The sequence below is a fragment of the Lissotriton helveticus genome, chromosome 4_1 (genome assembly GCF_964261635.1).
Source record: "Lissotriton helveticus chromosome 4_1, aLisHel1.1, whole genome shotgun sequence".
NCBI classification, from domain to species: Eukaryota; Metazoa; Chordata; class Amphibia; order Caudata; family Salamandridae; genus Lissotriton; species Lissotriton helveticus.
This window is the reverse complement of record NC_136063.1, coordinates 1,927,117,685-1,927,131,020: the sequence shown is the minus strand read 5'-3', so window position 1 is coordinate 1,927,131,020 and position 13,336 is coordinate 1,927,117,685. Positions and strand designations below refer to the sequence as shown.

The following is a 13,336-nucleotide window of genomic DNA, read 5'->3' as shown; positions in this document are numbered from 1 at the left end:
GCTGCCCACTGTGAGTTAGCTTCCTTTTAGTGAATGGTGGGTTATATTCGCAGAGGATTTGCAACCCAATGGACCTTCATAGGAGATGATGTAATTGTTTTTTGTGCAGTGGGGGGAGTGAATTGTTTTGTTTTAACAGAGTTCAGAATTAGGCAGTGAGTAGTAACTGAGTATCATATAGATGAGGCAGCCCATGCATGTGTTTGGGCAAAATATTTATTATAATATTGACCTGCACTTATATTTACTTCACAAAACCGACCACGAAACCATTGTCAAGGTAGATAGTATTGGAGTTAAAATTAGTAAATGTTTTCCTCCCTATTTATGCTCACATTGATCATATGTAGGTAGGTGATATTCTGGAGTCAATATATGTGCAGGTCGATATTACTGACCTAAACATATAATCTTAATTAAAAACAAGCATGAACCAAGTCTATTGTAGTGTAGTTCCTATATTTCCCAATAGGCTCTGCATATTGGAATAATATATCCTATAGATGTGATGTAGGACTTAAGTCGACTAGGTCTCTATCGAATATATTAGACTTAATTGTGAGTGCCAGCTAGTTCAGAGGTCACTAGAAACGTTCTCGAACACACAAGAAGGGGTTCGTTTCTGACAACCGCATAAACATGACAACTTTGTTTCCCCAAGAACAAAACGGATCTTCAGAGTTGTGGAAACAATAGATGGATATTTTACTCAGTCAATCGTGCATGCTTCGTTTCACCAGAGGTGCAGAGAAATAGAGAGACGCGTGTTTTCAATAAAAGTATTTATTGAACAGTCTTCTTTCTCATACAGAAGAAACAAACTGCTACAATCGTAATACTGGCTGTAAAGTATAATGCGTACAGCACGAAGAGTATTATGAAATAATACTGTAAAAGAATGGTATGGTTTCCATAAAATACATACATACATAACAAAGACTAAAAGTACTCAACTGCTGTTTCTAAAATACGCCTACCCTGATGTACCTAACCTTAGTCTAGTACGAGGGAAGAAGTAAGTATGTGTTTAGTTTCTTTGCCAAAAATCTATCCAAGATTTCTCTTAGGGTCTAATCAGCTCCGTACCTTGGTTTAGAATGAAGGAGGTCTGGTATCTCTGTCTCCGGACTCGATTTCCCAACACCCCGCAAGGGGAGCTTGGAAAAACTGGAGCTGGATTCTCAGCGATAGAAAGGCAGCCTCTCTGTCAGTGCATCAGCTGGAGGGTCGGCTTCCTTCGGTACTTGCTGTGGCGAGATGCGTCGAGCAAGTAGATAGTCCACTGCTCCAAACCACCATGTGTTTGCTAGGGCAAGTGTAGGCATATTTATACCTTGAAGGTGCCTGGATTGACGTAAGGTCGGACATAATAACATCACCAAAGAACGGCAGTTCTTTGAAAACGCCATGATTTCTGGGATAAATCAATATTCAAGAAAGGGGATGTCCCGGACTGCTGAAGCCGAGTTTTCCAGGAAATCGTTGTGGCTTTTTGGAACTAGTGGAAGTAGCCATGCCGTATTTGGACTGGATGGGTTATGTCTAAATATGGGTATGATTTTTATGCCTATATAAGCGTAATGTGAATTATACCTATATAAGGGCATGAATCTGTAAAATTACACTAGGGTCCTAAAACACTATACAAAACTATGAGACAGAGAAACCATAGAAAGACATGCACATCAAGGACAATAGGCGACAGATGCCACAGAACATGAAAATACCACCAAAGACGTTGGAGCACAGGATGAAGCTGTATTTAGGTAAGCAACACACATGAAAAGCAGTCAGTGTTTTGGGCTCTATGGAAGCTGTCCATAGAGAACTGTAGAGTATATTAGTTGTACGATTGTGGTGTTAAAATGCCTTTCAATACAGAGAAGAAAAGGTAGAAGGGTAACCTGGCAGAAGATAGAGAGGTGTAGGCATCAGTAAATTGACCTTTAGCCTAAAAATAAAAAGGTATTTCTAGTGTGTTATTAGCATAGGTTAGAACACAGTGATATATATGAGCAAGTGTGAATGAAGAGCTATTGGGTTTGGCAGTGTGGTTTTGCCATGTTGTACACCAGTGTTCAGCATGGCTAAAAGTTAGTGGCGAGGAGTGCCTTAGAATGGAGTGGGGGGAGTGGAGTGTCATAGACTGGAATTGTTGGAGTAAAGTGTCATAGAATGGAGTAGGGGGAGTAGAGTGTCGTAGAGTTCAGTAGAGGGGAGTAGAATTCAGTGGTTCAGTGGCATAGAGTGTTGTAGAGTGCAGTGTCATAGAGTGCAGTGGTGTAGAGTGGAGTAACGTGGAGTGGGGTGGAATAGGGTGAAAGGGGTTGGAGTGGATTGAGGTGGAGGGGTGGACTGGAATGCAGTAGAGTGAGTTAGATTGAGTGGAGTGTGGTAGATTTGAGTGGGTGGAGTGGATTGGAGTGGGGTGGACTCAAATGGGGTGAGGTGGATTGGATTGGAGTGGGGTGGATTACAACCGGAGTGGGGTAAATTAGAGTGGAGTGGAGGGGTAGATTGGACTGGACTGGAAGGGGTGAATTGGAGAAAGTGGATTGGAGTGAGTGGAGTGGATTGGATTGGATAGGATTGGATTGCAGTGGGTTGGATTGGAGTGTAGTGGGCTGAATGGAGTTGATTAAGTGGGGTTGACAGAACTGGGGTGGGGTGGATTGGATTGCAGTGGGGTGGATTGGATTGGGTGAGGCTAATTGGACTTTAGTGGGGTAGTGTTGGAGCGGGCTGGATTGTAGTGGGGTTATTTGGGATAGAGTGGGTGAGGTGGATTGGATTGGATTGGAGTGAGGTCGATTGCACTGGCGTGGGGCACACTGTTGTGTATTGGAGTGGGTCACATTGCTTTGGATTGGAATGGGGCACATTGCAGTAGGGCACATTGTTTTGGATTGGAGTGGGGTCGATTTGAGTGAGGTAGATTGTTTTGGATTGAACTGCCGCAAATTATTTTGAATTGCAGTAGGGCAGATTAGTGTGGGTAGATTGGAGTGGGGCAGATTCTTTTTGATTGGTGGATTGAATTGGAGTCGGGTGGATTGGATTCAGATGAGGTTGATTGGACTAGAGTGGGGTAGATTGGATTGGACTAGATTGGAGTGGATTTAAATGGAATGGGGCGAATTGTGGTGGATTGGAGTAGGGTGATTTGGGATGGAGTGGGTGGGGTGGATTGGATTTGGGATGAGGTGAATTTTATTGAAGTGGGACAGATTGGAGTGAGCAGATTGGATTGGGTCAGATTGTTTTGGATTGGAGTGGAGCAGATTGGAGTAGGCATATTGTTTTTGATTGTTGTGGGGCTGATTAGAGTGGGGCAGACTATTTTGGATTGGAGTAAGGCAAATTAGAGTGGGACGGATTAGAGTGGGGGAAAATGTTTTGGATTGAAGTGAGGAAGATTGGAGGGAGGCAGATTGGAGTGGGTAAGATTGGAGTAGGGCTGAATGTTTTGTATTGGCGTGGGGCACACTGAAGTGGGGTGGATTGGAGTGGGCAGATTTTGGGGAATTTGGAGTAGGACAGATTGTTTATGAGTGGGGTGGATTGTTTTGGATTGAAGTGGGGAAGATTGTTTTGGGTTGGAGTGGGGCAGATTGGAGTGCAGAGGATTGGAGTGGGGCATTTGTTTTGGATCAGAGTGGGACAGATTGTTTTGGATTGGAGTGTGGTGGGAAGGATTGGAGTTTGGTGAAATGGAGTGGATTGGATTGGGGTGAATGGTTTAGATTAGAGTGGGGTGGATTTTAATCTGGGGTGGATTGGATTGAGTGGGCGGATAGGTGTGGGGTGAGATTGGCGAGGATTGGAGTGGGGTGGATTTAGTGTACTGCACGATTATGTGTTAAAGCATCATTTTCAGAAATTGCACAACAATGTTGCATTACAATTACATAATCCTCATTTTTTTAGACCAGCGCCCATGATCAAAAACAAAATAAAATATGAGTGCAAAGTGACAAAAGAAAGCTTGCCAAAATAAAAGAAAGTTAACTATAGAAAATTAATCTTTGCAATTTTATTTGGATTGTCGGGCATGTTTAGTCACACACCTTCTGTTTGCAGAGCACAAAAAGAACAAACAAAATAGTACCTCAATCACGTCGGGAGCAGCGGACAGACATGATTAAGTTGAATCAATCAGTGCTTGGTCTCTGCTCCTCAGAGAGGAAAGGAAATGAGGTTAGGTCTGACATGATGAATTAAGAGGCTGCAAAGAAGAGTGCCACGCAAGCCAACGAATCGCAGGTTCCAAGCCTTTTTCTGTATGCACGAGTGTCTCGCATGTGAGACGCATGCGCTAGCACATGCTCTCGCAGGCTCAACCCTTAAAAAGTCAGTGTGGGGAAAAGGGAGGTGAGTGTGTTTCCAGTAAAAAGTAGGTCAGTACAAGAACTTGTGAGGAACATTTAGAGTACTTGGGTTGGGAAGAAAGGGATAACATGTTTGTGTGGGTCTGTATTGAGAAGATGCTAGATCTATCAATAAAAGTGAGAGGGTTTTGTACAATACATGTCAGATGGGTATATATGCAACTTCAAGACTTTGCAGAATTGTCAATGGTCTTTATGGAGGGAGGTCATGTATATTAGTGAAGGAGTTTTTTCACTGTATTTTGGAGAAGTAAGAGTGGCAGGGGGAAGCAGGATGGCCACAAGCAGTTCATTTGAATAGGTAACAAGAGATGTGCACACACACCCTCATATCTAAGACTGGTTAGGTGACACTGATTTGAGGGAATTAAGGGGCTAACATGATAAGCTACGTTATAAGACATGGTTAGGAACTTGTTGAATGAGCTTAACTATTTGGCAAGAGTCAGATCAGTAACGTTAAGGTGGGTTGTCATCTGAAGATGTCAGGTGTGTGCCAGTTCATGTCTGTACTGTAGAAATGCATTAATCATCAAGTAGTCTATAGGTTTGTTGCCTATCTAATATTACAACATCTGGAATTTTGTGGTATCATTAACTTTGCTTTGGGCAATTTGCCTGTGTGCTTGTTAGGGACAGAACTACATGCTGAGCCTTCTTGTTCTCACCAAGCCACTGAAAATGTATGCCTTTTTAGCATGGTCCACAACATACAGCTCCTTAACTTGAGCTCCTATAACTGTTTAGATTTTGTTAGTTGAGTTTGCAATCTGAGTAAGACACATCTTTCAGTTCCTCGCTTTGAGCTACAGCCCTGAATTCATTTGTATGGACTGTCTAAACTAAACATTTTGTTGTTGTTTCATGTGCAGTGTAACCACGAATGTTTATAAAAAAAGTATTTTGACGATCACACTAGAAAAAAATGGATGACATTTACTAACTCTTATTAATAGCAATATTGACAAATATATTTTAAAGTAGCCCTTCTCACTATTGTTACATCTCAAATGTTTTTGCAATTAGAAGAAAACACCCTTTTGACACCCCCTACTAACTGCAATTATGAATGAGTGGCAGAACATCACTCAAAGTTCTAGAAAGCCGTTCCGAATTGTAAAAGGATTTTGGTAGATTAAGAAGTATCATTTTGTGGTCGCTGACCATATGGTTTTGACAATCGCAGGGCTTGTGAGCACAAAGTCATTCTGTAATCCGGTCCATGGTCCCTATGCATAGCCTTACCACCAATAAGGTAACAACAGAACTCATTGTATTCCTGCTGCCTTTATGATGACACTGGAGCAAGCAACAACATATAAGTGTACATCAGGGTACACTGAAAAGCATGGGGTACCTACCAGACGACGAGTTTTCCAGTCTAAACCTCCCAATGCACAAGTGAAGCCTCCACTGGTGCCTGACATTCTCCTTCAGCATGCAGTGGAAGAGGAATATGAAGAACCCTGAGAGAAAAGGTAATACATGGCATGTATTAAAATACAGTTTAAGGGTGAACTAAATTGTTGGTACAGAAACATCATGAGCAAATTGCAATAATTTGAAATAGCAAATAGCCTTTGATCACTGCCACATGCCACACCCTTCCCCAGAGCCCTGCCTAGTCAAGACCAGGGACAAAGCCGGGGTTCCATGGGCCATAGTGCAAGCAAGAAATACGCCCCACTCAACTTTGGTTGGGTCGAAAAATACAGTAATATTCAGGGTTCAGTGGCCCCTGCGCTTCTTTATTATTTAGCCCCCAGGTGTGCAAGGCTCCGGGGGCATGGGGCATAAATGAAATAATATGGGAAGGGGGCACACAGGCCCCCCACTTTTTGTCCCGGGATGTCACCTCCCCAGGGCTTATTGATAAGAAATGGTGGGTTGCACGGACCCCCGCGCCCTGAGAACCGCCAACTCCTGGGGCATTTTTTATTTTTCTAATCTTTATTTTCATTTTCAGATTTCAGGTCAATTGTTTTGATAAGTACTTCTGGGGGCTATTTTATGTGCAATGAGAGGCCTCGCTGATTAATTCGAACCACCCTGGGCCAGGGTCCCCATCTCCCTGGGGCTAAATTATAATTAATAATGGGAGGTGAGCCGCTGGACCCCCCCCCTTTCCGGCTGGTCTCGCACCGGTGAGCACCACCTCCTATGGGAAGGCCCTACTAAATGAAAGGAGGGGGCTGTGTGGCCCCTCTCCTGGAGCCATAGATGGTCCTAGTGACCACCACCCCCCAGGGATGGCTCCTGCTATTTCCAGGGGGGCACACCCCCAGATCGTATCTGGTTGCTGTGGCTTGGCGGAAGCTAAGCTAACACTCCATGTTCAGAAAGTGAGAGCAGTGAAAATGCTCTCGCTTGCTGGAGGCGGTACATTCTTCTGTTTCCCTGCTTGCTGTCAAGCAAGCAATGATACAGACAAATGGCTTTCACCCACAGGGAGCTGCATGTTTATCAGCTCCCAGTGTGTGAAAGTAATACTGGCTCCCGCGTGAGATGGAGAGGTTGCGGTCCTTTAGGACACTTTGTGTCCTGGATCACAGAAGAGACATAATTGGGCCCCCTGTGATGGGGTCACCGGGGCAAAAATCAGCCCCGGTAGAGGGGCCACGAGGCCCCCTTCCCTATAAAAAATTATTAATAAAAAGGCCAAGCCCCGGTACCGGGGGGATCCCCGGTGCCACAATCAGTCCAGGGAGTGGGGCTGCGTGGGATTGTGGAAAGCTTGTCGGAGGCCCTGCCCCCTTTCTCCACCACTCCTTGTGGTGAACTACTGGTTGGGGGATGAAGCCCCTGTAGATGCTGAGGGTCTTGGGGGCAAGGAACCCCTCCTGTTACTTCCAGTAAGTCCCACAAAGCGGAATTGCTGAGAGCTGGTGAGAGATCTGCCCCCTTTCTTCACCACTCTGCAAAAGTGCCTCCTGGCACACTACTGAGAGCTGGTCGTAAGCCCTGCCCCTTTTGTCCACCACTCTGTAAAGGTGCCTCCTGGTACACTACTGGTTGGGGGGGTGAAGTCCCCTTGGATGGATGTATATATACTCTCATATTTATGCTTAACAAATGTATGCATTTATATATTTATTATGGATAAAATATATACACTCCTTACATTCATGCTTAAAATTGTTATAGGTTATTACATAAATAACATATAAGTATCTGACTACATACTTATGGATCTCTATTTAATATGATCACTAATATCACAACATATAAATATGATTATTCAGAAATTAAGTTTAAGTGTTGACTATTCAATATACTTAATACTTTAAAAAATCAGCAATACATAAATCAAAATGATGAAATAATAAAATCAAATAATACTGATTAATTAATGGAAAAAACGAACAAAAAAATGGATATGTAACGATATACATTTTCATACTTACTAGAGGAATTAAACAATATTTCAATACATTCAAAAGAGCATAAATAAATGAAATATATTACATCGATACATACATGTATACCTTTTTCATATTCATATATAAGTAGATCAGTACATCAATAACAAAGAGGATGATGAATGTGTGCTAATGAGTTTAATAGCACATATCTATCACAATGTGTAAATAGTTGGTCATTTTTATTGCTTGATTTATTTAAATCATTACAATAAACATATACATAAATGCATTGTTAAAAAAACAGACAATAAAATCTGTGTCGACTCAGATAGAAACAAACAGCGCCCTCTTTGGTCAATGTTTTCACTAGGGATCCTCAGAGCAAAATGGTGGGAAATAAGCGGTCCAGTCCACGACGTAAAATGCTAGTTAAGCGGCATCAACGATCACGAAGAAGTGGAGTGAGAAAGGACCTTCTCACGAAGAGGCGCGCTCAATTACACATGGAACAAACCGTTCCCTTTCACTGTTCCAAAACTGATTGTAATTCAAGAAACTCATTCCATTTTATCGATGATTTAAGCGTTTATTTTCATGTTTCCGATAATAGGTGTGTTCAAACCTTTAAAAAAAACAAAAAACAAAGACCCTTCCTCAGGGGTTTGAAGATACGGGACAAAACGTCTCCCTGAACGCTTCAGATGCCATAAGCGGGCGGCTTCACTGTCCTTGTTTTTCTTTGACCCGAAATGCATTGGGTGTTATTTTGAAGATTGGGAAATGAATTTAATCACATGATAAGATGAACACACCTATTATCAGAAAGATGAAAATAAACGCTTAAATCATCGATAAAATGGAATGAGTTTCTTGAATTACAATCAGTTTTGGAACAGTGAAAGGGAACGGTTTGTTCCATGTGTAATTGAGCGCGCCTCTTCGTGAGAAGGTCCTTTCTCACTCCACTTCTTCGTTGTATTAAGGCACGGATTGACAACGTGCAACAGGAGCAGCGCTGACCAGAACGTTAAAAAAATGTTTTGAAAAGAATTACGCTAAAAGTGTGCACAGGGATAACACAGTTTCTATAAACTTGAGAGTTCTGCCATAGTTTGAGAGCTAATGGAAGCTGCCTAGGAAGAAAAGGAAATTAGCAATTATTTAGAAAATGGCATTAGGTCTACCCACTGTCCTAATTCATTTGAATTACATTATTGCAACCTTCACATACACATAGCTATGTTTTCTAAGGAGCACAGCACAGGTAGAACATGAAATCAGACATCATGCCCACAAATATAAAAGGTCTTTAAACCAAATCTTGTGGAAGCTTGAATTAGTCTCTATAATGATATTCTTTAGATGACTTTTGGTATTTGAAAAGAACATTTAGCATTGACAGAAGTTTCGAAATTGAGGCCTCTCATGTTATTTTGTTGAATGCTTAATACTGTCTTTGTAACACGTAATGCAACGTTCTTCCTTCTCTGATATATTACGACTGTGGAGCACTTACCTTGCAACGTATTTGTAATAGCAAAGAGGTAGAGAAACACAATCTTTACAGGTCCCCAGGCAAAGAAGGCGAAGCCCCAGGTCAGCCCCAGTAAAAAGGTCAGGCTGGCCGTACTCTTCAGGTCGCGAAGGATGGACATCACGCTCTTGTGCTGCTTGGACTTCATGGCATTGATTTGATGGAGGACAACGATGAACATGGACACGTTCATGAGGAAAATGATGCCGAAGTAAGCGACAACGGAGATGTAGAACACCACAGGGTCCTCAATCCAGCAGCTGAGAAAAGGAAACAAACGTAAAGCAATCAGGTTAGAGGCATCAAAAGGGAAATGTTGGTCTGAATTCCCACCTGATAGCAGGTCTTGTAGACACATGCAAATTACATATATAAACCTGAGAGCTGGACTACTCCATGAGTTAACCTTTTCTGACGCGTAGGAACTACTAAATATGTACTGACGTGTATATGTTAATCATCATAGTCAGAACGTATAGGTAAGATATACACTTTCAACTACATTTTCTAGTAAAATGCACTGCAGGGTTGCTAAGGTTGTTTCCTTTTAGTTTGGAGGCAGGGAGCATTCCCACCTTCCCCTCTCTTTTTCACCGTTACCCTTGTTTACATACGATTTGCTCCACCCCTTCCACCTCCATCATTCCCGTCCCTCTACCCCATTTTATTTTTGCGAGGTTATGCTTTTTGAATCTACTCCTCCCTCATGCATCCATTCAATACCACTTCCAATCTCCCCCACTTTCCTTTTCTTGTCATGCTTTTCACTTCCACCCTCTACACAGTCCTTCTGTCTCTGGTTTGCCAGCCTTCTCTGCTTCTTCTTTCTGTACAGATTACAGACGATTTACAAGCCAGACTACTAGTACTTGTTAACATTTTTTTAAGCAATGGTCTCCTCACACAATTTATGTAATTTTAATAATTGTTAGGCAGTATTTAATTTGTGGTATATGCACCCGATATAGGATTCAATAATTGATCAGATGCATTTTTTATAATGAAAATCATCAGAAAAAAGAGATAGTCTTGCAAAGTGGGCAACATCAGATCAAAGTTGCTGATGCCCTTTTGTGAGTCAGTTACTAATTTCGGAATCTATGTAGATGACAGAAAGAGTTTCACTATTAAGATTACAATGACACGACTTGTAAATGTCATATGTCATTATCTTTACATCATTCTTTTCTCTGGCGCACAGATATAAAAATGTTAAAAGAAGCATTGGTGAAGCTCAAAGGCATAGCCTTGGATATAGAGCCAATGGATTTGTCAATGCTTGTTTATCTTGCCCTAGTTCCATATAACTTCTTCATTCCAAGAAGGATGGCACATTTGGAAGAAATGGGTCTGCCATCTTCAAAGGGAATGACATAAGCATTCAAGATGGCCACAGGCGTTCACTGGCAGCCATCTTGAAAAGGTGTTTGTTACACTTATGTAAAAACATTTAATGATGGCCACATGTGCATGTTCACCCATGCATACTCAAGAATAGCCATCATCAAATGATTTTTGTTAAAGGCAATCTTGGTAATCCTGCTTAGCATTTCATCTTTCTGAGGTCACTAAAATGAGTTAGATATCAATAAATATTGATTATTCATTTCCAAGATGCCACAAGGACTGAACATTTGCTTTACAACTACACAATATGATAAAATGCTCGCAAAATGTGTGCGGTGTAGCTTTGATATTATCATTTGCTGATACTCTCTCAGCCACCGCCAAAAACAACCTCCAGGAAGGAATGAAAGACGTCGCAGAATGGATGAAGCTCAGCCACCTGAAGCTGAACTCAGACAAGACGGAAGTCCTCATCCTCGGACAATCCCCACTCGCCTGGGACGACTCCTGGTGGCCCACGGCGCTGGGCTCCGCGCCAACACCCTCGGACCACGTTCGCAACCTGGGATTCATCCTGGACTCCTCCCTCTCAATGACCAAGCAAGTCAACGTCGTCTCGTCCTCTTGCTTTAAAACCCTGCGCATGCTCCGAAAAATCTTCAAGTGGATCCCCACCGAAACCAGACAGACCGTCACCCAGGCCCTCGTCACCAGCCGACTGGACTACGGAAACGCCCTATACGCAGGAACCATCGCCAAACTCCAGAAACGACTACAACACATACAGAATGCCTCCGCACGACTCATCCTCGGCACCCCTCGCCACAGCCACTTATCCGCCCACCTGAGAAACATGCACTGGCTTCCGGTCAGCAAGAGGATCACGTTCAGGCTCCTCACCCACGCACACAAAGTGCTCCACAACATGGGCCCCGAATACCTGAACAACCGCCTCTCGTTCTACACCCCCACCCTCCAGCTCCGCTCCGCCAGCCTCGCCCTCGCCACCGTCCCACGGATTCGCAGAACCACCACCGGAGGAAGATCGTTCTCCTACCTGGCAGCCAAAACATGGAACTCCCTCCCTGCACACCTACGACTGACCCAGGACCACCTCACCTTCAGGAAATACCTCAAGACCTGGCTATTCGAGCAGTAGTAGCACCCCCCACCCCCCAGCGCCTTGAGACCCTCACGGGTGAGTAGCGCGCTCTATAAATGCAGTGATTGATTGATTGATTGATTGATTTATGGTTTATGAAATACCCCTAGAAAAATCCGCTATCTCTGGCTTTTAATGTGTGCTAATGCATGCTAATAGCATTGTGTGTGTCAGTATATGCATAATTTAGGCAAATTAAAGCCTGGTCTATTAGCTTTGCTTGAGGAACTTCACATACCATAAAAAGGCAATGTGGAAGCTATACAACAATTGCCGGCAGGAATTTATTGTTACAGAACTCAGTTGTACTGCAGTCGCTTACAGGGAAGTTACCCAATGGATGAAGTAGACTTGATGAAGCAAAGCTTCGCATATTTGCGGCTTGCCGAAGTCAAGAACCTCGTTTATGTGTAATAAGGTAACAAACGTATGTTTTACTAACGTTTATTTTTGTTTAGGCAAAGTTTGCGAAGCTTGCCTACGTGTATTTCTAATACATTTAACCCGTGTACTTTAAAATGGCCGCCGCTTGTATTTTAGTTACTGCGCATGCGTCAGCCACACTCACGTGTCCTGACGCGTCTGCAGAAGTGGAGGGAAATGTATGCGCATGCGTAATCCATAGTTGTGCTCATCATGTGGTACTGCGCGTGCCACTGCTCTTGTGTCTGTATCAATGTAGCTAACATTTAAACCGCATAAGTATATTTTATAATGATAAGTAGAAAGTACAAACCCTGTGATGTGTTTTCATGATGACATTATTATGTATTAATTTGTTTTCGCTTACTTTTCATGTACCGCGGGGAATGGGGGTCTGAGTGAGAAGAGAGCCATATTGGAGGTCCCTTCTGCGCCTGCGCAACTTTGGCAGCACAGTAGACCTTGACTGATGGAACATGGCCAGTTGGCAGCGATGGGCGAGATGCTCCTGAGAAAGTCACCTCTGCCCTGCGAGAACAGCGAATGTGGCTCCTTATATGTTACAATGTAATATTGTATTGCTGCTTGCCGTGTAGCTTCTCATGGGAACCCCAATCTTACTAGGCGGTGCCCAAACATGCAAATACAGGCTTGAAATGTTGAATTGTGATTGGTGTGTTACCCAAATCCTACCTTAGGACCAATCGAAATTGAGGGATTCTGACACTTTGCAACATTGGGGGGTGGTACACTGTCCCCAAACTGTATATCTACCCTGGGTTCACCTAGGGAACCGTCCGACTTGTCTGGTTTAGCTGACCTGTCACTGACCCATCGTACTCAATAGGTGACTGAAGATACAGAGTGCTGCGGAGCACTCTGTCCGAATTTGACCATAGACTAAGGTTCTACTGAACCTTAAAGTGCTGGCGAAGCACTTTGCTGGGAGTTCGCTGACCCAATCGGGGTCTTGATCGATAACTGCAGAGCGGGTGGAGCGCAGGCGTTGCTTCCGAACTGTGGGTTCCGGTCCTGTCCTGAGGGTTTGCTGTCCTGTCCTGAGGTCCTGTCCTGATTCCTAATCCGAGGGTATCCTGTCCTATCCGGGGTGTCCATTCTG

The 13,336-nt window shown here is 43.3% G+C and overlaps 1 protein-coding gene across 4 annotated transcripts in view; it reads right to left on the bottom strand.

The window, feature by feature from the left end:
* The window catches only part of ADGRG4 (adhesion G protein-coupled receptor G4), a 1,842,483-nt gene that overhangs the window by 144,702 nt on the left and 1,684,445 nt on the right, over nt 1-13,336 (bottom strand). For all 4 annotated transcript variants that reach the window (XM_078688599.1, XM_078688601.1, XM_078688598.1 and 1 more), the window contains exons 23-24: nt 9,267-9,544; nt 5,750-5,854 (exon numbers count right to left, since the gene is read on the bottom strand). In XM_078688599.1, coding sequence (XP_078544725.1) covers nt 5,750-5,854; nt 9,267-9,544 — 383 coding nt within the window. The remainder of the gene's footprint in view (nt 1-5,749; nt 5,855-9,266; nt 9,545-13,336) is intronic.